Source organism: Podarcis gaigeae (assembly GCF_964106915.1).
Source record: "Podarcis gaigeae genome assembly, chromosome: 10".
Taxonomy (NCBI): domain Eukaryota; kingdom Metazoa; phylum Chordata; class Lepidosauria; order Squamata; family Lacertidae; genus Podarcis; species Podarcis gaigeae.
Genome location: NC_139686.1, coordinates 9,533,190 through 9,560,858, shown reverse-complemented (window position 1 = coordinate 9,560,858; position 27,669 = coordinate 9,533,190). Strand labels below are relative to the sequence as shown.

General features: G+C 43.6%; 1 protein-coding gene across 2 annotated transcripts in view; it reads right to left on the bottom strand.

The window, feature by feature from the left end:
• TAF3 (TATA-box binding protein associated factor 3) overlaps nucleotides 1-27,669 on the bottom strand; it is a 145,449-nt gene that overhangs the window by 47,640 nt on the left and 70,140 nt on the right. For both annotated transcript variants that reach the window (XM_083700122.1, XM_083700123.1), the window contains exon 3: nucleotides 2,875-4,673. In XM_083700122.1, the coding sequence (XP_083556248.1) occupies nucleotides 2,875-4,673 (1,799 nt within the window). The remainder of the gene's footprint in view (nucleotides 1-2,874; nucleotides 4,674-27,669) is intronic.

Below are 27,669 nucleotides of genomic sequence, written 5' to 3'. Positions count from 1 at the left end.
AAACTATTGTCATCCATACGTATTTATTTATACGTGGTTTTCCACTGGGTAAGTATAATTTCCTACTTAGGGGATTTAAAGCGCCATTTCTTACCCCAAAGCTTGCAACCTAAATAGAATAAAATAAAAAGGGAAGTAAAGAGAGAGTAAAGAGGGAAATGACTGGGGTGGATAGAAAAGGGGGAAGGTTAGAAAAGATGCACACACAGTTGCCAAAACCCAAATGACCCGATTTTCTCACTAAGGATACCACCCTGTCACGCACCTCCTCCCAAGCAGACTACGTATCTTTGAGTTGAGACAAACTTCCCTTGCCTAAATCTGTTCTTTCCCCAGGACCTCCTCTTTTCTCAGAGAGGAGGACCGCTGCCTCTCTGAAACTGGGGACAAGAGTAACTGAGACAATACAGATGCCTCACACCAATGCATCTCCAATTCAGCCCTCGCTGCAGATGGTTGGGCTATGGGGAGCGTCTCCACCCCCATCATTCTGCCCGGACGCTGAGGTCCAGCACTAAGGGCCTTCTGGCGGTTCTCTCAGTGTGAGAAGCAAAGCTACAGGGAACCAGGCAGAGGGCCTTCTCGGTAGTGGCGCCCTCCCTGTGGAACGCCCTCCCATCAGATGTCAAAGCGATAAACAACTACCTGACATTCAGAAGACATCTTAAGGCAGCCCTGTTCAGGGAAGCTTTTAATGTGTGACATTTTAGTGTATTTTTGGTCTCTGTGGAAGCCGCCCACTGTGGCTGGGGAAACCCAGCCAGATGAGCGGGGTACAAATAATAAATTTATTATTATTATTATTATTAGTAGTAGTAGTAGTAGTAGTAGTAGTAGTAGTATTAGTATTGGCAGCCTGGTTTACATGCAATGCTAAACCATTGTTTACTGCTCGTGAGGGAGCCCCATCCCCTCCCCTAATCCTGCATGGCCAGGAGAACTTCTACTGAGTTTTGTTTCACTTTTAAATGTGGCAGCTAGCCTGGTAATTGGGAGCAGTTACTAGTTACTGGTCCTAAATGATCTACAATGGCTCCCAGTACGTTTCTGAGCACAATTCAAAGTGTTGGTGCTGACCTTGAAAGCCCTAAACAGCCTCGGCCCAGTAAACCTGAAGGAGAATCTCCAGCCCCATCGTCCAGCCCAGACACTGAGATCCAGCTCCAAGGACCTTCTGGCAGTTCCCTCACTGCAAGACAAACAGCTACAGGGAACCAGGCAAAGGGCCTTCTTGGTAGTGGCACCCACCCTGTTGAACAATCTCCCATCAGATGTCAAGGAGATAAACAACTATTTCACTTTTAGAAGACATCTGAAGGCAGCCTTGATTGGAAGTTTTTAATGGTTGATGTTTTACTGTGTTTTTAATGTTTTGTTGGGAGCCGCCCAGAGTGGCAGGGGCAACCCACTCAGATGGGCAGCATATAAATAATGTTGTTGTTGCTGCTGTTGTTGTTATATAGAGAAGGGAGCAATTTAATGCCAGTGAAAAATAGCAGCTAGATGTACTTAGAGCTGATTTATTTAGGAAATTGGCAGACAGGAAGAGATGCAGTGCTGGACCAGTAAAGACACGAGGTCAGTCATAAATAAAATTTCCTTTTTACCCTTGCCTCCAAAACCCCTGTTGTCCTATTCATTTTTAGACTGCCAGCTTTCCTGTGCATGTAACCTCGAGTAATGCTTTGGAAACTGATATAGTCCCCCTATATTAAGGGTGTCTAAACTTTTTTCAAAGAGGGCCAGATTTGATGAAGTGAGGGCCAACCAATGTTGTTGAGGTGTTTTTTGGATTTTACCCCAGGAAATAAACTGCCACAGGGGCCAGATTAAACCGACCGGTGGGCTGGATTAGGTCTCCAAAACGGACTTTGGACATGTCTGCCCTATATGAATAGTACAGGTGCATTAACTTGAACGAGCTCGAATTTTAAAAGAAGACTTAGGGTAGGGTAGGGACGCGGGTGGCGCTGTGGGTAAAAGCCTCAGCGCCTAGGGCTCGCCGATCGAAAGGTCGGCGGTTCGAATCCCCGCGGCGGGGTGCGCTCCCGTTGCTCGGTCCCAGCGCCTGCCAACCTAGCAGTTCGAAAGCAGCCCCGGGTGCAAGTAGATAAATAGGGACCGCTTTTTAGCGGGAAGGTAAACGGCGTTTCCGTGTGCAGCTCTGGCTCACCAGAGCAGCAATGTCACGCTGGCCACGTGACCCGGAAGTGTCTTCGGACAGCGCTGGCCCCTGGCCTCTTGAGTGAGATGGGCGCACAACCCCAGAGTCTGGCAAGACTGGCCCGTATGGGCAGGGGTACCTTTACCTTTACCTTAGGGTAGGGTAAAGGTGAAAACTGCAGGAAAGGTGTGGATTTAGGGATCTGTTAACTTTTTAAACTTTCATAATTAAAAGACCAACATAAACAGAAGCCCTGCAGGATCTGGCCAAAGGTCCATCTAGTCCAGCACCTTTTTCTCACGGTAGCCAACCAAATGTCCATGAGAAGCCTGCAAGGAAGACCTGAAAACACTTTTGTGATTCCAAGCAACTGGTATTTGAAGTCATACTGTCTCAGACAGTGGAGGGAGAACAAAGCCTTAACCTCCATCTGTCCTGGATGCTTTAGCTGAGATTCCTGCATCGCAGGGGCTTGGACTAGATGACCCTTGAGGTCTCTTCCAACTCTACAGTTCTAGGCTTCTATGATTCCGTTATCCTCATTTTACTACTGTGAAATCCTTTCGATAAATTCAGTTTTTAGGTTTAAATATTTTACTGTTTCAGAACCCTATGAAGCATATATTTAGATGTTGCTCCGGTATAATTCTGCTATAGTGTGGGAAGATGAGCAATGAAGAACCCCACCACAAAATACACCAATTGCTTACTTTTTCGTGTTTGTGTTTCTCTTTTTCCTTTTCTTTCTTCTCCCTCTCCTTCTTTTCTTTCTCTTTCTCTTTCTTCTCCTTCTCCTTGTCCTTCTCCCTCTCTTTCTTCTTCTTCTTCTCCTTTTTGTCCTTCTTCTTTTCTTTGGGCTTCTCCTTCTCCTCAAAGAGTTTTTCGGGAAGGATCGTCGGGAGGGCCGGCAACAGCGATGGGAGTTTCATGGCAGCCGGGGTGCTAAACAAGGGCAGGGGCAGGTCTTTGGGAGGCAGAACAAGAGGCACTGATGAAGATTTACTCTTGCCTTTATTTTTCTCTTTAACTTTCTCTTTGTCTTTCTTGTCTTTATCTTTCTTGCCTTTATCTTTCTTCTTGTCTTTATGCTTCTCTCGTTCTTTCTTGGTGCTGCCATCTTTTACCTTGACTTTTGGCTCATCATCAAAGTCTTTAATTTTGAACTTGTACGGATCCAAGTCATCATCTCTGATCAAGTCCTTCCATGGAAATTTTACTTCTTTGCCTCCATCTTTGTCTTTATCCTTGTCTTTGTTTTTCTCCTTGTCTTTGTTCTTCTCCTTATTCTTGTCCTTGTCTTTGTTCTTCTCCTTCTTCTTCATTTTTGTCTTCAACTCTTTCTTCAGCTTCTTCATAACTTCTACTGAGGAAGCCAGCTTAGTTTTCTCCTCGTAAACTTTGAGCAGAGGCTCTGGAGTTGGTGGAGAAGCAGAGGGAGATGAGAAATAAGGAAAGTTTGCCGGCAAATTGGCAGGAGGACCCATATTTGCTTTTCGAATGACTTCATCTATGGAGTCATCCATTGTCCATGAAATGTCTGAGCTTGACGTTCCACCAGAGGGAGGAACTGGGGTGCTTCCTGCTTTATTTAAGCTGCTGTTAGCAGAAACAGAAGCTTTGGGGGTTGTAGTCTCTGACACAGACAGTCTTTTAGGGCTAGTGAAAACATCCCCTTCCGATTCTGACCCTGAGGAAAACTCAAATGGATCTGGGTCCCGTTCAGCACAAGCACGAGCAATTACAGCATCAATGGAATCGTCAATTGTCTTGTCGAGCACGGCCACTTTCTTTGCCGGATTTTCACTGTTTGGTTTCCCAGGGTCAACGGGGGTTGGCCCTTGTTTTATTTGGATATTCTCTTTCCCCATCTTTTCACTTAACGCTGCCAAGGGCGTTCTACTCGGGGTCTCCTGCTTAACTGCTACCTGAGGGCCATGAACCGGAACCTTTGGACTCTTAGGACTTCTGGGGCTCTTGGATCGGCCCGGCGATTTCTTCTCTTTGGGTCCAGTTTTTGGAGAGCGGATGGGGCTTCCGGCCACTGCTGGTGATGGAGGAACTTTGGGCGCCTTCGTCTTCTGCCCAGGGGAGTTCGTTTTCACCTTTGCTTTAGGTGTAAACGCTCTCGGCTCCAACGGTTTGGAAACCGGCAACTGCGATTTTGCAATGGGAGCCAGTACGGGTGGTTCTGGAGAGAGAGGAGCCACGTCAGCACCATCCTGAACGCAAACCGGGGAAAGCATGGGTGGCACTTTCTGGGCATTGATGGAACTAAGAGGCTCACGTGGTTCCACCATCCCCTCTGGACTATCTCCTTTCACGCTAGCTAGTTTTGGCCGCTTTGTGGCAGGCATTTCCTCAGATTCGGGACTTTCTAATGGCCTCTTGCTCAAGTAGTTTTCATCGTTGACAGCCTCCTCTTCTTCCATTTCTCCCTCTTCCTCCAAAGGCACTTGCATGGCTTCTGCTGAAGTCCCGCCATCAGTGGGCACCTGCTCTTCCTCTTCCTCTGTTGAAAGAAACAAGTAAAGGGAAAGTTGTTAGCTTACTTAAGACAATGGCACAACTTTCTAGAGAGATCACAAGAAGTAAACTCACATGGACTGAATGACTCAGTTTAAGAACTGTACAAAAACAAAGCATTTCGCTTATCAGATACAGTATACAGATTAAATGGTACACAACAGCACTTTATTCACACACTAACACACACACACACACATATAGTATCATTTTCATATTTTCAGAAAAATCCATTCTCAAATTGTGGTCCATAAGCAATTTCTCTACTGCTATTTTTTTTTAAATCCATTACATCTAGCATTTCAACTGGAGCCAATTGCAGCACCTCCCTCCACGTCAAGTGATTGTCTGCTTCTTTGGATCAAAATATCACAACCAGAGGAGAGATTCTAGGTGTGCTGGATTTTGCTAGAGGGCCAAGGAAATATATATCCTCAGAGAGAGAAAAATGTCTTATTTCCTTCCTTAAACCAACCAACCAACCAACCAACCAACCAACCAACCTGAAACTTTATTTTTACTGAGTTTCACTGAAGTTACATGTAAAGTAGCAAGGAAGGAAGAGCGGACCAAATAAACCAAAAGGAAACATAAACAACTCTGGTTGACCACCGTGAGTTTTATCCAGCGCTGTGTGAGTGGACTTTTATTAGCACAGCAGGATTTCCTGTTTCTCTCCCTAAGCACCCCTAAATATCTGTTCCAGAGTGTCCCCCAATTGTCTAGAACAGATTTTGCATGTGTGCAGGAAGCTGCAGGGGAAAGTAGGACGAACAGTCCATTGTGCAAACGAAAGTCTGCTGCATGAGCAAAACATCAGCGTTGGATACAATCACAAGAATATATATATACATTTATGCATGCAGCGGCAAGAAAATATAGCTGGTCATCTAGAATCAAATGTCCCTTAATATGTGACACTTTTTGTTTATGTCAGGGTGTGTAGCTTTTAAAAAAAATCAATGTAGCTACATGGAGTTGTATTTAATGTTTCTTTCCCCTGTCTTTCCTCCCAAAGGAGCCCAGGGAGGCAGGTTAGTCATATTCAGAGTCGACCAACTGAAATCAAAGAATGAGATTAATTTAGGTCCATTAATTTCAGCAGGTTTACTCTGAGTAGCACTTGGTTGGACACAACCAACGGTTCAGTCACAAAATGATTTTCTAGCTCTACTACTGTTAAATAACCTCTGTATATTCATTTACCCAACTTCATAAAAAAGTCTGTCTGGCTTGACCTTAGCAACACGAGAGTGGGTGCAGTACACACTCGTCTTTCGCTTAACTATATAACGGCCCTCATTTATCCTCTTTCACCAAGAGGCTGCTTTTGAAGCTTAGTAATTGCAAGAATTTTAAAAACTCCAGCATGAAGGCAACCTGTAGATGCTATTAGTGAGGAATACCCAGAATTATTCGGTTTTTGGAAGGTGGCTGCAAGGAGGAATGAGTATGCAATTTTGTTATTTTAACAAACATTTTTTAAAAAATAAAATATTATTCTGAAACTGTGCAAAGTCTTCCTTTATTCTGAATCCAACTTAAAGAATCTCATTTGGAAGAGTTTCCTTTCAGGCTATGGGAGGGGATGTTTCTTCCCTCTAAAATGTGTCAATGCCCCGATTTAGGAGAGTTGAGTCAAGAGCCCTGGGCTGAAGCATGAATGAGTGCCAGCATCACAAATTAAGTAAAACGAGCTAACAAGTCGAGCTTTTGCCAAGGCCCAGAGGATTTACAGCAGCCAGTCCAAAGTGGAGACTTTGCCCGGGGATAAAGCCTTAGCCTTCTGTGAAAAACAGAAAAGTGTTAGGCAGTTCAGTTTTGCTTGGATGGGCATGCACATTTCTGTCTCTTAAAAAAAAAAAAAAAGCAAAAGCAAATCACTCTTGACTGAGTCGGCACCTGCTAGAAATAGACTGAACCGCCAGTTTTTGTGCTGCAGGTTTCTCAAATCTGGTTCAATCATTATCTGATCTATTATGAGAATGAAATATGCTTTCTTGCCCTATAATGGTATGAATTAAGAGGGGGGTGAGTGGTGGTGCTGGAAAAACATTTCAAATTCATAGGGAACAGCTTCCAAGTTATAGATGTCAGCCCAATGCAGGCCTGGAAAAATGCCTTTGTGTTGCTTAGCTCTCTGCATCAAATTCCAAGGGGCCCAAGGAACTATGATTCCCCCTACCCCGCTTCAGAAGATACCTCTGATCACCCCAAAAACACCATTCAATAGCTCCAACAGTCCATCAAGAGTTATTAACAAGTCCTCTAAAAGGTGTTTCAGACAGATGTTTACAGGCCTACTAAAAGCCAAAGATATTCTAGGTTTCTTGCATTCTTAACAAGAGCATCTGAAAAGCTAAACCTCTTTCTAGATTGTATCAATTCAGACGAAAGGTGAGCTTTCACATGATTATGTTCCTTGTGGTATGACAAGGTTAAAGTGCACAAATTGTTTAAAAACCACATTGTCAGGAGAGCAATTTTAATGGTCTGGACAAAATATAAAGACTTATTGGAGAGTAAGACTCCGAGGTGGCTCTCACCGGTGGAGGCCAAGGCACGTAAGAGACCTAATATGGAAGCCAATTGGCCTAAATATGGGGAAATTATTGAAAAGATTGGAGACAATTGGAGGCTGCAGAGCTTGGAAAAACTAAAAAACAAGGTGCGAGATTGGTTGCATTATGCACAAATTCAAGAGGTTTTTAAAGTAGACAAGAAGGTTGGATTCCAGGTGGAAAAATCGAAACTAGAGACAGAATTGTTAGAACCAAAAAGTAAACTACTTTCGAGAATGTATAACCTGCTGCTTAAATGGAATACTCAGGATGAGACAGTCAAATCCGCCATGATAAAGTGGGTGCAGGATTTGGGGCATAACATCATGTTCGAAGACTGGGAAAGGTTATGGAACACCGGAATGAAATTTACGGCATGTAGTGCCTTGAAGGAAAACATTATGAAAATGATATACTGGTGGTACATGACCCCAGTCAAGCTTGCTAAGATATATCACCTGTCTGATAATAAATGTTGGAAATGTAAAGAGGCGGAAGGGACATTCTTTCACCTCTGGTGGACCTGCCCGAAAGTGAAGGCCTTCTGGGAAATGATTCATAATGAATTAAAAAAGGTACTGAGATTTACCTTACCTAAGAAACCAGAGGCCTTCCTCCTGGGCATGGTGGACCGGAGAGTGTTTAAGAAGGACAGAACTTTTTTTATGTATGCCACTACAGCAGCAAGGATTCTGATTGCAAAATACTGGAAGACACAAGATTTACCCACACTGGAGGAATGGCACACGCAGTTGATGGATTATATGGAACTGGCCGAAATGACTGGCAGAATCCGAGACTTGGGAGAAGAAACATTTGAGGAAGATTGGAGAAAATTTAAAGACTATTTGGAAAAACATTATAAGTTGTATGAATGTTAAAAAATGCACCTTTTAGGAAATTCTAGCTTCAGTAATGTTAAATTCAAGAAATGGAAATTAAGGTACAAGGACCCAGAGATAGAATAATGAAACAACTTTATTGTGTTAAAATGAAAATGTACATGATTTGGGTTATAATACATTTGAAATCGGGTAACATGATAAAAAGGAAGATACAATAAGTATTGAAATAAGTTAACAAATTGCAGACGTTATGTATCACAGAGAATGCAGGGTTGGGAGGATGTGGGGAAGTCCAACAGATTTGGAAAAAAGGGTAAGAAAAATTTGTAACTTTTCTTTTTGGCTTTTATAACACGTTCTTTATTCTTTTTTCTGTACTTTATAAAACTAATAAAAAATATTATAAAAAAAACACACATGATTATGTTCCTTCACAGCAAAATACAAAATTTTCTTCTATTTATGAATATGATTTATAGGCTACCTATAACTCACGTTCTCTGGGTGACTATAAACGCAATGTACGTGCAGAAACCCAAATGTCAGGGGAAAGACTAAGTTTGAATTCTTCTCTCTGACACGCTAGTTTTCCGTGTTCAGGAAATATTTCTGGATGCAGATTTACCTCTTCACCTGTTCTTTGTGAGCGCTAGGCTTGAGTAATTGTGCATTCCCACTCTTCAATACCCAGGACAGCTGATAAATAATTCCAGGTTATACCCTGAATGAACGCAGTGCTACAATCCAACATTCTGACAGCAGCTCATAAGAAGCCAGTTATTAGAGAGAGAAAGAAATCCTAGCCATTTTGTATGGCGTGGGGAGGGGCAAGCTGCAATGGAGTGCCTTACACTTCCTAAAGGCCTGAGTTCCTCCACTACTAAAATGGAAGAGCTTGAGCAAGCAAAATGTTAGCCGATATTAGTGATGCTGTAGCAGAGAGGTGTGGGCCTCTTTCTACCCAAGGGCTGAATTCCAAGATGGGCAACTTTCTGCAGCGGAACCAAAAGCAGAAGTGTGCAGGGTGATGGACTAACAACAACATTATTATTATTATTTTATTTATATGCCAGCCATCTGAGTGGGTTGCCCTAGCCACTCTAGGAGGCTCCCAACAGAATGTTAAAAACACATTCCAACCACGCAAAAAAAGAAAAGAGTTTCCCACTACTTCTTCCTAGGTAAGCAGTAGGCATTATCATAATTCAGAGCACACATTCAAGGAGGGTGGGATAAGGGCTGGTGAGGAGCGTGGTCTGATTAGGGGGCATGTACCCTGGGCAGAGTCCTGGGGGCCAGATAGAAATGCCTGGAGAGGAACATTTGGCCCCTGGGGTTGAGGTTCTCCACTCCTGGGGCAGTGGAATAGTGGTCATTCAAAGTATTCCCTGCACATTGAGATTCTCATTTTGGAGAACCCCAAAAACCTGGGCTGGAATCCTCAGTACTCATCTGATAGTTGCTGCGTTAACAGGGGGAAATGGAATCTAGACACTGAGGTCCAGCACCGAGGGCCTTCTGGCGGTTCCCTCACTGCGAGAAGCCAAGTTACAGGGAACCAGGCAGAGGGCCTTCTCGGTAGTGGCATCCACCCTGTGAAACGCCCTCCCACCAGATGTCAAAGAGAGGAACAACTACCAGACTTTTAGAAGACATCTGAAGGCAGCCCTGTTTAGGGAAGCTTTTAATGTTTGATGTATCACAGTATTTTAATATTCTTTTGGAAGCCGCCCAGAGTGGCTGGGGAAACCCAGCCAGATGGGCGGCGTATAAATAATAAATTATTATTATTATTATTATTATTATTTAGTAAAATTAGTTTCGACAGCAACTATTGTAAGCTGTTGCATTTTCTCACACCTTTCCATCTTACTTAAAATCAATTTACACTTCTAAAGACTTGTCACAATCTTAGAATTCCTAGGGACTTTCTCTCCAGGCATATGTAACTGCCACCATATTTATTTGCAAACAAATACCACTGTAGTCTCTCAGCATCAAGCAATCATGGCTAATAACTGAGAGATCTAGAAACTTTCAACCAACGTGGGACTCAAACCCACAACCCGAGTTTAGGAGTTTCATGCTCTACCAATAGAGCTATTGTGCTTTGCATTGAAACTAAAGGCAGAGGAGTGATACTGTAGATGGCTTAGCTCTACTTAGAACATCAGTGAGACTTAAAAGCAGCATAAAACAGTAATATGGATGAACAGAACTTTATTTAGCACATGGAAAATTAGCTTTGCAGTTCAAAATCTGGGAGCGTATGAATATTTGGCTTGGCTCTCACCCTTTGCCAAAACAGAAAATAAGACTTTCAGACTTAGGCCTAACTTTGGGGAGGAGGTTTTAAATGAAGATTTAGAATGGGCAACTTTTACAACATCACTCTAAACAACATCACAAATCAACATTTTTTAACTTCCTCTCCCATGAAGCAAAGGGCCTACACAGCTATTTCCACACAAACATACCCCACCATGGGTCAGATTCCCAAGTGCTAGGATGGCAACATGGGAAAAAAGCCATGGGATGTTGGTTCCTGAATCTCTGTAGTAACCAATGAAGGATCCCTTAGGATCCTTGGTCTTTTAAGAATGCCAGCTGATTGGCAGCTCCTGTGACAGGGAGATGCTGCACTGTAAGGGCAAAGAGATTTGAGCTATGAATGGGGAAGCTGCTGGCTTGAATCCCATCTCCGTTGTGAATTCTCCATCAGCTTAAATTAAGGTATGCTTGCTCATCCTCAACTCCTCAACTGCAATATGGGACCTAGCTTACAGGGTTGTTAAAAGGCTCACAAAATAATGTGATGTCCCTGGAACACTCTGAGATGCCATATGAATGAAGCGGTACCCCTGGTTACGAACGGGATCTGTTCCAGAGGCCTGGTCGTATCTCAAAAATTCTTTAACTGGAGGACTGCTTTTGAGCACACACGAACGGCAAACCCACTTCTGGTTTTGCCGCAGCCATAACCCAAAGATTCCGTAACCTGGAGGGTACACAACACGAGGTACCACTGTAATGTACCTTTGTTGTTGTTCTTGGCATCCATCTGTCTCGAGAGACAACTGATTGTGCCTCTGGGGTGAAGTCAAACCACTGGAGAATCACAGCGCCTGCTGTGGTTACAGAGGCCAGTAACTCCTAACTGCTCCCCTAGCAGCACCTAAGTGACCCCTCCAGGGCTCAGGCCTAGGCAATGCATATGGAGGTCCTGAGCTCCCCCCTCTCAGCCTCGCTGTTGTGGTCCAAAGGAAAGCAGAGCACGATGTTTGACAACAGCTTGGCTGCAGGAGTTGCCGGAAGGAGGTGTACAAGGCGCCATCCAGCCATCTTAAGGACTCCGCTCTGGATTTGTGCAGGGTTTACTTGCTCCAAGGCTGTGGGTCAGTCATTCGCTAAGAGAAAAACTACCATCTTCTTCCGGGCAAGTCATTGCTCAAGCAATAGTGAGAAGTTGTTTCTTACTTGTCTGCAAGGTTGGCTGAGGCTACATGGTTTGTTTGACTATTTATTTACTTAGTAATTTCCTGCTGGGAAACCATGCAAGAAGTATACACATTTAAAAGCATAAAGATCATCAAAAATATTAAAGTACAATAGAGAGCAGCGTAAGACTAGCAAAACGTCAACTTGCATGCCTCCGTTTTGCAAGTTTTCACAGCTAGAGGTCCTGCAGATGTAATTATCGGCTTGTGTGTGCACACACTTTTCTTTTTTTTAAATATCACTTCTGGAGTTCCCAAAGAGGGCATTCATTTTAAAGAAGACTTTTAAACATCAGAAGGTAAACTGACTGCAGATTTATTTTTTTTAACTTGGGTTTAAAAACTTTGCTATTTGCCCTTAACCATAAGAGATAACGCAGAGCAGAAAAGTCTGAATGCAACAAACAAACAGAATTAATTTCTGCATGGGTAGCTTCTGAAGAGAGAGGGGGAAAATATATTATTGCATGGTGGTGCCAAAATACTGGTCTGGGTTGCTGTTTTTCCTGTTTGGTACCGTTAAGAACCCTCAGCTGACAAATGTGATAAGAATACAATAACAACCAAAACCATCATCATGCATTTATACTGTGCTTTAAGAGTACCCGGCTTTGCTTAAAAAAATAAAAAAATAATGTTGCGCTATACATTACTTCGGTTGGAGAAGCCTTGCCATGACCACCACATACCTTGGAAAGAGCAAGAAATTGATGGCAGTATGCAAGAGATACACCGTGATGAGCAACACACATGCGAAATACACGGAGAATGCAGCACAACAGTGACAAATGGGCAATGAGAAAGGGAGGGAGATAAATGGGTGGTACACAGGAGATACAGGTAGGCCCCATATACCTGCCAGACATGGGGGCAGCATGCAAAGAAAAGGACACTGGGCGGCAGATGACTGACTGGGCTCACATGGGAAAGGGAGACACAGAGAGATGGGCAGAGAACACTGGGACTGGCTGAACAGGAATTTGATGCAAGCTTCCAGCAGCAGCAGCAGCAGCAGCAGCAGCAGCAGCAGCAGCAGCAGCAACAACAACAACAACAACAACAACAACAACAACAACAAAACTACAGCATTTATGTAGTGCGCTAAAGTGTTCAAAATGTCTCATATATACTGCATTTTTCCATGTATAAGACTATATCCCCTCCCCCAAAAAAAATTAAGTTTGAAATTGGGGGTCGTCTTATACCCACTGAATGTTGCAATTAAATATTCTTAACTTTGGGCTCAAAAAATAGGGGGCGTCTTATACATGGAAAAATACAGTATTTAACCCTGAGTTCCTTGCAATAATCCTGCAAGGTAGGCCAGTATTGTTATCCCCATAGTGCAGGTTCTTTTTGTGGAGGCAAGGGGGAGAGGTGGAATAGCTGAGTTAGTCACTTGCCCGATATCCCTGGCGAGCCGATGGCTCAATTAAGATTTGTAAACCGGAGAAGAGAGATCATCCGTGAGTTTCAGAGTTCAATTTTAAAGGAAGAAATGGGAAAACATGGTGTGTGTGTGTGTGTGTGTGTGTGTGTGTGTGTATGTGTGTGAGAGAGAGAGAGAGAGAGAGAGGTGGGGGTGAAGCTATGCACAAATCCCATATAATTCTAAATAATTTCCTTTGCTATGCTGGCAACAGTCGAGCTGCTCATCATCATATTTTTTCCTCTGCAAGCTGCAGCCTACACTGCATCTCACCTTAAGAAGAGCAACAACCAACCGGGGGGGATGGACAGGACAGCACAGAGTCAAAAAGCATGAGAAACAAACAAACTGCAAAGCTGAGCAAGTTTTCCTAGGATGTTTGCAACAGGCTCTCCCCCCCCCCCCCCCATCTGCACCTCAGCAATAAATCGCGCTTCTTGGACCAAAGAACTCAGTAAAGTATATGCACTGTATTCCTTGTTTAAACATATTTCATTTTTTCCCCCTGTTAAAAATGAAATTATTAGCAAAGACAAGGTAATTAGGCAGTGACAACTTGCACACTGCAACCAATCAATAACAGGAGTATATTAACTGGGCTGACAGTTGCGTGACGCTGATGGGTTATAAATGGCTCGAGACTGACCTGCGAAAACGCAGCCTTTTCCTAACATTCTGCAGAATGAAAAGGAGAGAGCCCTAAAATGCTATATAAGCAAGCTAACCTGAAATGACACCTAGTATTATAAATGGCCTAATCTATATGTTAATATGGTTGTATCACATAACTGCAGCAAGACTAAGATAACAATATGACTTTGGGGTTTCTATGGCTACCATCCTGGGCGAACGCGCCGAAAAGTGCCTCATTGCTGACACCACACAAGCTTTCCGAGGGCTTCTCTTTGGTTATTTATGATATGATTTATGATAACGACAACATCTCCCATTTTCTCCCCTCGTCAGATACAATAAATTGCCATCGTTAATCACTGCTCTTGGTTCAGACCCGATTACAATAGTATAATAGGGGCACAGCTATGGTAATAGTGTGCATTAAGGTGAGATTTCTCACACCCGCTCGTTCCCGATAAAAGAAATATGAATTTGGAGATCATCCGAGACAATGTCACTATCTGGAGTATTTCAATAATCTCCCTTTTCAAGTGCTTCTGGGTTGGAAATTTCTGAGCCATCTAAGATCCTCCACCGATCCTCTGACAAAAGGTCATGTTTTACGATCTGCAGATTGGGAATCCAGGCAGTATTTACACTTCTCAAGTGTGCTGCCACTGGAGTGAGCTGGCAGGGGGAGAGGGATGGCGAGTAAACAGTTTCCCCAGCCTGAGCTTACTTATTTAATATTGTGGAAAGGGGCTTTTCGTGTTAGCATTGACAACGTCTTATTTTAAAACAAACCTCCAAATTGACTCATTTTAAAACATAGATGCAAACAGGCATTACCCAATGCAACAAGGCCATCTATCTGCCCTGCTCTCAGCTGTCCCTTCCCTATTATTTGACACCAGGGAAGCCCACAGGGAATGTAGGAGACCTGTAGCAAAGCAGAAGCATAGACTATCGATGGCTCTCCATGGTGAGAGACAATATGCTTCTGAATTTCAGTTGCTTTAAACCGAGGAGAGGAGAGGGAGAGCACTGTTGAGCTCAGGGGGTCTGCTTGCATCTATCTGTTTGGCCACTGAGAGAACAGAATGCTGAACTAAATGGGCCATTGCACACCCCCCCCCCCTGCAAAATAGAGAACTGGGCCAAAACAAACAAGATGAATTTTAACAGGGAGAAATGTAAAGTATTGCACTTGGGCAAAAAAAATGAGAGGCACAAATACAAGATGGGTGACACCTGGCTTGAGAGCAGTACATGTGAAAAGGATCTAGGAGTCTTGGTTGACCACTAACTGGACATGAGCCAACAGTGTGACGCGGCAGCTAAAAAAGCCAATGCAATTCTGGGCTGCATCAATAGGAGTATAGCATCTAGATCAAGGGAAGTAATAGTACCACTGTATTCTGCTCTGGTCAGGCCTGGAGAAGAGAAGGTTAAGGGGTGATATGATAGCCATGTTCAAATATATAAAAGGATGTCACATAGAGGAGGGAGAAAGGTTGTTTTCTGCTGCTTCAGAGAAGCGGACACGGAGCAATGGATCCAAACTACAAGAAAGAAGATTCCACCTAAACATTACGAAGAACTTCCTGACAGTAAGAGCTGTTCGGCAGTGGAATTTGCTGCCAAGGAGTGTGGTGGAGTCTCCTTCTTTGGAGGTCTTTAAGCAGAGGCTTGACAACCATATGTCAGGAGTGCTCTGATGGTGTTTCCTGCTTGGCAGGGGGTTGGACTCGATGGCCCTTGTGGTCTCTTCCAACTCTATGATTCTATGATTCTATGAAAATCCCTATCAGCATGCCTTAGGTGACAATTTTAACAGCACAATGCTAAAAATAAAAACAAGTCAGTACGGCATAAAACTATCCAAAGGCTGGTCTCAACTGGATGCCATATCCAATCTCTCAGAGACAGAGGACTTCTCACTGGACATCTTTTCAATCTTCCCTGCTCATCTCCCTGCCTTCATTTTTGGTAAAGAGATCACTTAAAGCACACATAAACAAGAGGTCAAGGTCCTCTATGATTCTTTCCCTAGTAAAAGGTAAAGGGACCCCTGACCATTAGGTCCAGTCATGGCCGACTCTGGGGTTGCAGCGCTCATCTCACTTTATTGGCCGAGGGAGCCGGCGTACAGCTTCCGGGTCATGTGGCCAGCATGACTAAGCCGCTTCTGGTGAACCAGAGTAGCACACGGAAACACCGTTTACCTTCCCGGCGGAGAAGTACCTATTTATCTGCTTGCACTTTGACGTGCTTTCAAACTGCTAGGTTGGCAGGAGCAGGGACCGAGCAATGGGAGCTCACCCCGTCACGGGGATTCGAACTGCTGACCTTCTGATTGGCAAGCCCTAGGCTCTGTGGTTTAACCCACAGCGCCACCCGCGTCCCTCTCTTTCCCTAGTAAGGAGACACGAATTCATGCAATACACTAGGACCTACCTCACAAACCCTGCTTTTGATTTACACGATGGCATTACTGGGTTGTGGTCCAATCTAAGATGGTCTGCAACAGCATCACTACCACCATACAAATATATATTTTAAAAAAAGAAACAGGGGCCCCCAATGTATGCCTGTGTTTAGGGTGTGTCTCTAGTCTGAAAATAGCGATGACAGCAGTAAACTTGGATCTGCCAACAAGCCGAGATGGCAGTCAATCAGGTTCCCTGACAAAGTGTTTTCAAACAGGTTTATCACATTTCCACCCTAACGTTTTAGATGTACACTTGGTATAACGTATTAGGTGTAAAGCTTAATGAAAATAATATGGCATGACCCTTGGTTGCCCCAGCCATATATTTTCAAGGACAGGGATGTGCTACTGAAAAAAGAGAGAGGGAGAGAGGGAAGGTAAGTCAGCTGCAGTAAGTCCCAATCTATCTACACCCTCTGCAGACTTCATGTGAACTTCCATACCTAAACACAAGTTCTGGTTTAAAAGGCAACATTCCTTCCTGGTTGCTTCCATAGCAGGCTGCTAATGACAAAACTCTCGATTCACATTCTTGTTAAAGACGCTCTCGTTCAAAGCCAGCTTCAGAGATCATGGTGAGAGAGGCAGCATGAAAACCTAGATGGAAAGATACTGAAATTTGCACAGCACACCCCTGCCAGGTGTTCCTACAAATTGGCAGCAAAAGACAAATTGCTTATGTGCGCATACAAGTTGCTCTGCCCCCACTAAAATAAACCAAATGCACTTTTTTAAAAAAAGTATCAATACAGGTGCCTCGCTTCTGGCACATTGCATCAGAGTAAGGTATTCATAGCTCAATTAGCCAAGTATCTTTGGGCGCAGGGTAGATGAGATCTTGGCTGGGCTAGATTTGCAAAGAGCAGCCTATAAAGGCAGAACTGCCACTGTTATGATCTTGTTCCTCAGCCCTTAATAGATTTACACATCGCTTGGGAAGACAAGCGAACTAATACCAGTGTACTGGAAGAAGCAAAGATCACCAGTGTTGAAGCGATGATTCTTCAACCTCAACTTCGTTGGACAGGTCACGTTGTGCAGATGCCCGATGATCGTCTTCCAAAGCAGCTACTCTATTCTGAACTTTAAAATGGAAAGCTTAATGCTGGTGGTCAACAAAAGAGGTTTAAAGACTGTCTCAAGGCAAATCTAAAAAAAAAGTAGTAAAACACCAACAATTGGGAAACACTTGCCTGCGAGCACTCCAATGACAAAGATGTCATGGGCTTTGAAGACACTCGAACTCAGGACGCAAGGGAGAAACGTGCTAAGAGGAAGGCACGTTCGGCAAATCCACACCATGATCAACTACCGCCAGGATACCAATGTCCCCACTGTGGAAGGATGTGTGGATCCAGAATTTGCCTCCACAGTCACTTATGGACTCATTGTTAAAATCTTGTTTATGGAAGACAATCTTACTCAGCAGCTACAAGTGATCGCCAAAGAAGACCAGAATTAGAACATCTTGTTCACTGCAGGAAGTTGACAGCATCCAGAGGATTTAGTGGGAGACAGGCAATGTTTTTGTGTTGTCAACATGTCCCCACGCCTACATCCTCCAAATGAGAGGCATCACTGCAAGAGAATAAGACTGGGACAAGTTAGGGAAACAAGCAAGGACTATGGATTCCTTGCAGGAAGTAGATAAATGGAAAGGGGACGACAAACTGAGATGCAAGATAGGAAGCCAATTAGAGAAGTGCTTTTGTACCAGAAGGCTGGGATAGGAATGTTTTGATAAATAGAATAAAAATGTAAAAAATAAGTATTTCCTGGAAAAAACAGAATGCAGTGTAGAGGCACATGGTGAGTGGTTTATAGAAAAATGAATAATGGCTGCTGCAGACATTGGCCTCTGCAGTTAATGCAAGTTTACGCCAGAACCTTCACTCAGCTCTCACCTGTGGTTCCTAGAAGCTGTCAGCATGAGACAGAAGCCACTATCCTGGGAACAGCCTTGACAGGCATGCAAATACAAAGCTCCAGCAGATTGAGCAGATGAGACCAAGAGTGGATCCAATGGTCAAGAAGGCGGTTTTTGCATGTGCTCTAGAGCTAAGTGAGGGGCAGATGTGGCCCGTCAACCTGGGAAGTCAGGTAATCTAAGAGGAGAACTTTGTCCCTAAAATTATTCTGCCTTGCAGGATTTCTTCGGGGCAAGAAAAGGCTAAACCCTACACCAATCTGGAGTGGAGTCCCTAAGACAGTTGGAGGCACCTTGTACGCCTCCTTCTGGCAACTCCTGCAGCCAAGCTGGTGCCAAACGTTTTGCTGTGCTTTCCTTTGGACCACATCAGTGAGGCCAAGAGGAGGGTCTTGTCGTCTAGACAGCCCAGTACCTCCATACGCACTGGGGAGGTCACTTTGGTGCTGCTAACGAAGCAGTTTGACTTCACCCCTGGAGGTGCACTCCATTGTCTCTCGAGACTGACGGATGCCAACAATGCTGTTAGTTTGAAAATGGTTGACATGCGAACAGCCCTGGAACTTTTCAAGCCTCGATTAGGAGTCCTTGGGCACATGCATGCACAGATACAGAACACTATTTATAATAAGTAACTGGAGAGGGGGAGAGAAATTGCACGCTCAAGTTAAAATAAAGCATTAAATGCTCTGTGTCTTGGGGTGGAGGGGGGAGGCAATAGGAGTCCCTCCCCCTATGTTTTTTCAAAACTAAGACTTTAAGAGGGTAGATCATAGCTTTGAAAAGAGCCTCCTCCCGCCCGTTTTATCACTCAACAAGAACTCTGTTCGCTTCTCTCCATGTTCAGCTGGCCTCCTTCCTTCTCTGTGTTTTCTACTTCTAACCCATTCCGCGTCAAGTGCCCCTAGGACTGGGAGTTGAGGAGTGGGGGCAGGGGGCGGGCAGGCAGGGAATTATCAGGTAGTGTGATCTTCCATGCAGCTACACAGTAGCACCTCTCAGGCGGCACTCAGCAGCCATTTGAAACTGGAGAGGAGAGCCCTACTCTCTGTCAGCTTCAAAACGCTGCTGTCAGCACCCCTGGAAAAGTGCTACCAGAGCACCGGGCCATCACGCTGAGTAATAATTCTGCGGGTAGTTTTCTCACTCAAGCAAGCAGCGAAATTTAGAGGGCAAGAGAAAAATTAAAACCACATCCACTTGAAGGCCTCTCGCTGTTTACGATGACCTTAGGCTTTTCTGTGGAGGAGGGCCGCGGAGATCTACCGCTTCTCCTCCCAGAACCTCATGCATCAGTGCAATGCCTTCTGATAAATCTCCCTGCTCAGGTCCTGGAAACTGAGCAACTGCGACGGGAATGGGGCTGCAGAACTGTTGCAAGAAGAGGCAGAAGGGTCGAGGGCAAGGGCACTAGTTGAAGCGGCGTTTTCCGCTGTGCACACCCTATCTATGTATTTTCTAAGGTCTGGATTAAATTAGTGGTCAATTTAATTGTCATCTGTATAGTTCAGAATCAAAATAAATTGAAACACTCAGAGACTCTCTCCCTATATGTACCTGCCCTTGTATCAGCCGAGGTAGTCCTCCTTAAAATGTCCCAGCGCTGGGATCTCCTTGTTTGGCACTGACAAGCCTTTTCCGTGGTGGCACCCCAGCTGTGCTGCCCACTTCCTCTTGAAATTCAGATGGCTCTCATGCTGCGGGAATTTAGATCCCACATAAGAACCTGGTTGTTTGCTAAGGCCTTTGATGTTATAGTTCTGTTTTGCGTTTTGTAATATGCAATTTTAAATGGTGGCTTGCTGTTTTCACTGAATTTACTGTAAAGCCCCTAGAGATTTTTGGGTGTTGGTAGATATATAAAGGGTAAATAAACAGATTGCACACATCCTGTGCTGGGGAAGACATCGCCTTAGAAAAGGCTCTCTCTCCAGTCAAAGAGAGAAGGCATATTAAGATAATACAAATGCTTGTATTTTAATAAGACCTATTATCTGTATACTAAAGTTACTCCATTGAACTTTCAGAAGCTGTAAGAAAATAGCCATTTGGTTCACACATAACAATGAAGCCATCTTGTTAAGCCAAGTTGTGGTTGTGGTTGTTTTTTTGTATGTCTGGATCCAGCCCACTAACTATGGTTTGTTTTCTGTGATCCCAGTTTGCAAATTAATGCCAAGGCAAACCATGGCTAAGCTAGAACCTGTGGCCACTTCACTCTCCCTGGTTCTTCCTGCTGCAACAGTGCTCAGACCTAAGCTACGGTTTGGCTTATTTTTATGCCTGATCCTACACTCGTGATTTGTCCTACTACAGACAACCCATGAGCCCTGGTTCATGTACACTAAGCCAAACCATGGCTTAGCTTCAAGAAGCATGGCAGCAAAAGATCAGGGGAGGGGCAAAGCCTGTTCTCACTTAGCAATGGGTTGACTGGGCAAACTCAACAACCTTGATTAACTGCAATTTGCTTGTTTACCATATCTCAGACATCTGAAGAGGCACAAGGAAGAACAGTTAGGAAACGAACCAAGTATTGTATAGATAAGCCATTACTTATTAGCTTGTCTGTGAAACAAACCATAGGTAAAACAAATCAAGGGTTAGCATGGTTTTGACATGCCTTTCTTTTGGAGAATTCAAGTTGATGTTTAGGAACTGGGAAGACTAAGGGCATCTAGGGATGTTATACAAAAGGATCAAGGAACAATTCCTCCTTCCTCTATTTGTACTTCCTGTATGATACCTGAGCAAGAACCCACACAGGCATTCTTCCAGGCTGAGATGCAAGAGATTCAGATCTGCAAAGAAATTTATTCCTCTTGCCACAGGGTTGGGGGGAAAACACACTACTCTGGGCTTTTGTTTATCTGCTGCTCCACTTTGCTTGACGAAAATGATGGCTGGCTCCTAAACTGGTGACTGCTCAACACCAACAGAAGGTAACCCACTTAAAATAAAGGGGGGGAGGGGAGAGAAACAGGATAAGGTGTCCAAAGCAGTACAATTAAAAAACAGCCCTCTTCAAACCGCAGCAAGGCTTGGCCCCTGGTGCTCCAAGTGACCTTGACAAATGAAAAGTGGGTGGGTGGGGGAGGCGGGAAAGTATCTTAGGACCTGGGGCTCTAAAACTATTTTAGAATGAGCTTTGAATAATTGTCCTACAATATGAGTTTCCTGATTAATTGCTTAAGATAAGGTCTCCTTTTCCTTGCTGGCCTCCAGTGGCTCTCCCTACTTCCCATAATCACTTGTGTCTCAGTTTTTCCCCTGCACACTGGGAACGGCTGAGAAGGAGAGAGAGAGAGAAGGGGGGAAAATGAGATACACAATTCCATTACTTGAGGATTAGCCAGAAGATAACCCTACGTATTCCATTACTGACCATTATTTGAGTAATTATGCAATCAAATTGAGTCAGTTTGAAAGATACCCTAATTGTTTTCCAAGGTTTGCTCAAGCAGTGCATCCAACTAAGTCAAGTTGTGCCTGTGCACAACACAAAACTACATTCAGATTGCCAAGGAGAAATTAAAAGGAAAGCATTCCACTTGCTAGAAGCTAATTAGGCTGTTGAAGGGACCAACTACGTATATAAAGTAAGGAGTTAAGGATCTAGTCTGATCAGCCTTATGCCACAAATCATTCATGATGGCGAGCAGAACCCAGGCGGATGATCTCCAGGTGTTGTTTTCCCAGCTCCAGGAATGCAAAATTGGATTTTGCCATGATGTTTCTGGCAGTGGTGATAGCACACACACACACACACACACACACACACACACACACACACACACACACTAGAGAAGAGACTATTGCCTAAAGCTACACATCTGCATGTGTGTTACCAAACAAGTTCAGATTCCAAAGATAGGAAAAGCTGGTGGACAAATGTCACACACACACACACACACACACACACACACACACACACACAGAGAGAGAGAGAGAGAGAGATAGATTCTTTGAGGAAGTCCACAATTCTAAGCAAGCTTACTTAGAAGCAAATCCTATTTAAAACCAACATAATTTTATTCTTAGTAAATATGTTAAAGAGGACATGAGGCCTTAACATGAAGAGGAAAGACAGTATTCAACACGCAATATAGATGCCCCTATATATAGATGAATTTTCAGGGTGGCAAGAAATTTCCTGATGGGCTTGTACGGTGGTGGTCCATGAAACACTCAGGCAGATATCTAGCAATGTAAAACATTTCCTTTTTCCCTGTCTTCACTGAGTTGCTTAGCTTAAAAGGGGGGGCGGAGCCTATTATTTTAGTTCAATTTCTATGATTGATTGCCTGCTATATCAAAGATGCATATTCCATCCCTTCATTATATTTGGGTAAACATGCATACACCCCTCTGTGATTATCATAGGGGTGTGTGAACACAGCGGAGAGCAGAAAGGAAGGAAAAAGTAGATGATGCATGCCAAGCTGGATTTAAGGAGTTTTTATAAATCTGCCCCTCAGAGGGCAAAGACCCTGATGCTACTCAATAGCCACCTGTAGGGGAAACCACCAACAAAACCAGAGAGAAGAGAAGTTTAAGGCAGCAACCGGCATGAATTGCTCATACAGAGCAAAACACCTAGACGGGGGGGGGGGGGTGTTCCCTAGATGGATTAGCCTCCTGCCACTTTAGGGGTCCCAATGGAGGAATACAGGAGAATAAAAAGAAGAAGAAGAATTTTTTCAGGTTTATACATTTCAATAATTTTACAGTCATTTTAACATTTCAAAACTTGACTTCCTTCCCCCTCTTTTTGCAGTTCCTTAAATTTATTTTTAATATTTTCTGCATATCCAAATTAATTTGTTCATTTATTCATCTACTTTAAATATATACCCTTATGAAACTGCAGGTCAGGGTGAATAAAAATCAATGATTAAAAAAATTAGATTTTAAAAAAATTTAATTGGATTTTTTTTAAAAAAATGCTTTTGAAGGAAAAATCTTTCTAAAGACAATAATGTAACTTAAATACAGTGGTGCACCGCAAGACGAACGCCTCGCAAGACGAAAAACCCGCTACACGAAAGGGTTTTCCGTTTTGGAGGCGCTTCGCAAAACAAATTTCCCTATGGGGTTGCTTCGCAAGACGAAAAAAATCTTGCATCCCCCCCGCAGGTTTTTTTCCGCTTTTTTCGCCCTTTTCTTAAGCCGCTAAGCCGCTTATCAGCTGTTCCGCTGATAAGCCGCTTAACAGCTGATCGCTGGAAGCCGCTTGACAGCTGTAGCGCTAATCCGCTAAGCTGTCAATGGGCTTGCTTCGCAAGACGAAAAAACCGCTAGACAAAGAGAATCGCGGAACGAATTCTTTTCGTCTAGTGAGGCACCACTGTAGAAAACTATCAAAAATCAGATTGTTGCTATTTCCTTGGCATCTGATGGGAGGGCGCGACTACCGAGAAGACCCTCTGCCTAGTTCCCTGTAACCTCACTTCTCGTAGCGAGGGAACCCCCAGAAGGCCCTTGGAGCTGGACAATGGAGGTGGAGACGTTCCTCCAGGTATTCAAGTATAGTTAAAGGTCAGCACCAACACTTTGAATTATACTTGGAATTTATTTCCCTTAACTATAGTTCCCTCCTCCAATGCTCAGCTGCTACCTGTGGTACAACGAACAGTTACAACATCTAACATTTGAACCAACTGAAATATGAGGTCAAAACCCCAGACTCGCTGTTCCGTGTGTCCAAATCAGAATATCTACCTAGGCTCCACTGAATGCCAGATACACTGATAGATGGGGATTCACATTCTCTTTCACACTATTAGCTGTGCACGCACACAACTATGGCTGCTTTGGCACCCCAACAAGCAACACTTCAATAGGTGGACATGCTGGGCTGTGAACACATTCCTACGTGGCTTGGACAAACTCCACTGTGTACAGGGGCTATGTTGGGTGGATGAGTAAGGCTCATCTGTCCAAAATCAGGGCCCATGGAATAGTCACATGCAGGCATCCCACTTGCATTGGGCCTGTCCAAGTCAACACCAACAGGTATCAGCTCCACACAAACAGTACACGTGTGTGGATATCTGATGGGCTTTTCGCTGCCTGACTGGTGGAGCAGGAACACGCAATCTAGCTGTCCCACCTATACATCCTGACTCTCAAAAGCTTTCTGTTTGGCTTACTTGGTCTTCCCTTTCCATCCCATAAATCATACTTGTTGGCCACCAAGAAACTATGAGCAGGTCTATACCTCTGAATGCCTCAAGAACTGTTCTCGGGGTTTTTATTCCTTGCTTATTATATCCTGGATCATCAGTCCAAGATATTATCTGGGTTGTCAACTAAATTTTTTTTGTTTTAATCATGTAACTGTCTTGTCTTTGAACTTATTAAGCATTTTAAAAATATTTTAAAAATAGAAAGATTCAAAGCCCACCCCATGTTACAAACCTTTGGGTGGGCAAAAATCTCCTTACTTAATTTATCCTCAAAACATCCTTGCAAGGTACGTTGCAATCAATTCTGCCCCCCCCCCCCCCGGGCACAGATAGGAAACTTAAGATTGAGATAAGGGTTTTGCACAAAGCCACCTAGTGAGTAAGTAGCTGGCTGAGACTGGATTAATTAACTAATTGAAATATATATACATCAACAAATCTCAACAGAGGCACAATTTTGAGTGTGTTAATGAAAACCACCCACCCTCATTGACTAAACAATAGGGACAAATCACTTAGCAGTTGGGAAACGCCTTAAACCCACTGCCTTAGCCAAGAGATGAATCAAGATAGCTTACAGTAATCAGGGTTAGAAAAGAAATAGAGGCATATTTTATATATATACAGTGGTACCTCAGGTTAAGTACTTAATTCGTTCCGGAGGTCCATACTTAACCTGAAACTGTTCTTAACCTGAAGCACCACATTAGCTAATGGGGCCTCCTGCTGCTGCCGCGCCGCCGGAGCACAATTTCTGTTCTCATCCTGAAGCAAAGTTCTTAACCTGAAGCACTATTTCTGGGTTAGCAGAGTCTGTAACCTGAAGCGTATGTAACCTGACGAAGAATATGTAACCCGAGGTACCACTGTACATATATATATATATATTGAGAGAGAGAGAGACCTGAAATGGTTTACCACCCTGTAGAGGGCTAACATCCTAAACATTGATACTAGTGTCAAAAAAATCTGAAATATTTATTTTATCCTATTTGCAACTAATTTATTTGCCTGCTCTGTGTGTGTGTGTGTGTGTGTGTGTGTGTCTCAGGAACACCTGATATAATACATGGATCTTGACACAAAATCCCCCCCAGAAGAGAGAGACTGAGAAGGTACAAACTTTCAGACTGCAAATACTGCAAATTGCTATACTCAGATTTTATTTCAGGCATCTGATGAAGTGGGCTTGAGTCCACAACAGTCCATGCAACAAACCAACTTTAAGGTCTTGCAGGACTCCTTGGTGCTTTTACTGCAGTATAATGTTTTATTTTCCTTCTTGTCCTGCCCTGTAGGACTTTGCAAGCATAGCCTTGCCCCTCCCTCTGTAAAAGGATTGTGTTAGACAAATCAATTCATTGCTGGCTCCTGAGGCTGAAAGGAGCACTGACCAAAAAATACCCACTCAGGAGCTACAAGTTTGCACATTTCCCACATAGGCGTCTGGTTGGCCACTGTGAGAACATGATTTCGAGTCTTTTGGTCTGGAATGATCCAAAGATGCCCTTCTGCATGTGCAAAACACTTCTGTGTTCATGCAAAGAGAGCAGGTGCCAGTTTCTCCTGACAGCACCCTCTAATTACTCAACAAAAGCCAGTACCAAGGATTCCCTGACCTTCTGGGATGGGCCTTTTCAGGTAGACTTCCCCTGGAAGGGGCAGTCTGAAAAGTCCTCGCTCATGTGCAGGTGGCAGATTCCACATGGCTCTGTGGGTAACATCCCAAGTCTTTCACATGCAATGAAAAAAGTCAACACCAGTAGGAATTAACAAACCCCCACCTTAAAAAAAACCACAATTCCCAATGGTTGGTGGTTGGACATTTGTGTGTGTAGGGCACACAAGACTTTGTCCACAGACTCTGACTCTAAAAATGTAGAGTTCTGGAAGATATTTCTTCTTTTGCATACTTCTTGAGCGTATTAGGGGGGAAGGGGAGAAGAGATTTATGGCATGGAGCGTGAACTGTGGATAGTCTCATGATTCGGTTAGAATGAAGAGTGAATCTTCTCAGCCGTAGCTGGGCAACTTCTTCCAAGTTAGGATTAAAGCCACTGCTTGGGAAGCTTCCCTTTTAATGGATAAGAGAGCGCTGCAGAGGCTGCTCAGCCAACCTCCACTACTGCTTTACAATTTGCTGATGAGCAAGGCTCAAAACCGGGTGGGGAAGAGGAGGGAGATTATCCTCTTGCTGCAGCTTGATGCTGAGGAACACCCAACCTATTAATCTAGTTACATGCCAAACAGTAAGCAGCAGTTTGATCAAATCCTATTAGCAACAATATGCCATTGCCCACTTCCTCCAACCCACCCCCCAATTTGTCTGGGATGCTTCAGCAAAGAACATACAAATGCAAAGTGCAAATAGTAACCTTAGCAGCTTCATAAATCAAGGCAGTATTTGCTGCTGGGTTGGTGGCTAAGCTGGAGGAAAGGCTGAAACTTTGACCTTGTCTCTTGCACTTTTCTTCACATGTTCCTGAAACCATTAGATGGTCTTTCAGCGCCAGCCCTACATATCTAGGGGAAGGACGGTGCTCATTGCTTCCAGTCACCACTAATGTTTGGAAGGACTTCACCCCGAGTTCTTAACAGGCAAGAGGTTTGTATTTAGAAAAAAAGAACAGTGACATCAAAGGTTAGGAAAATATGGTGTATAAATAAGACACTTGCAGCTTACTTAAGGTGAGCGTGTAGATAACTGTTTGAAAATTTTACACCCACACCCCCAAAAAAATCCCTAAGGGAAAGTCTTTCAATTTTTTAAAAGTCATTTGGTTTCTTCAGAACACTGAAACAGAGGTTGCCTTGCCAACTTTCTCTTTCAACAACAAGTCTCCAAAAACCTTTGAATCTTGCCTATTTTGGCTCTTATTAACTGAGGAAACCAAATGTGTGGGCGAACACTAATTCAAAACCAAATAGTTAATAATCTTTTAAGTCAAAATAAAGCAGGGAGGAAATTTTGGATAAGTGTTTCCGGCAAGACTACTTTATTTTTAAAGTGTACAGTGTGTGTGTGTGTGTGTGTGTGTGTGTGTGTGTGTTTGTAGGTTGGGGGAAGCTGAATAAAAGCCCATCTTATTTTCAAGTCCTTAGAAAACATTCTCACCGCACATAAAAAGTTAAAGACCCCTATTTCTTTCCCCAACCAATGTATCCTAGGCAATCCATCATCTAGATGACTTTTTTATAGATATTTTAGGAACAGAATAGGATTTCACCCAGGAGTACACCATAAAGCAAATCTACACTTTCAAGTAGGTCTTACTAACCTCATCAGTTAGTTAAAAACCATGTACGTCAATGTGTTTTCTAACATGTAGAGAACATCAACACATCCTGGCCATCTCTCACATATGAGACTTATGACAGGTGACAGCTCACATTGTAATGCACTGAGAAATTTTATGACGGTGGTATTGA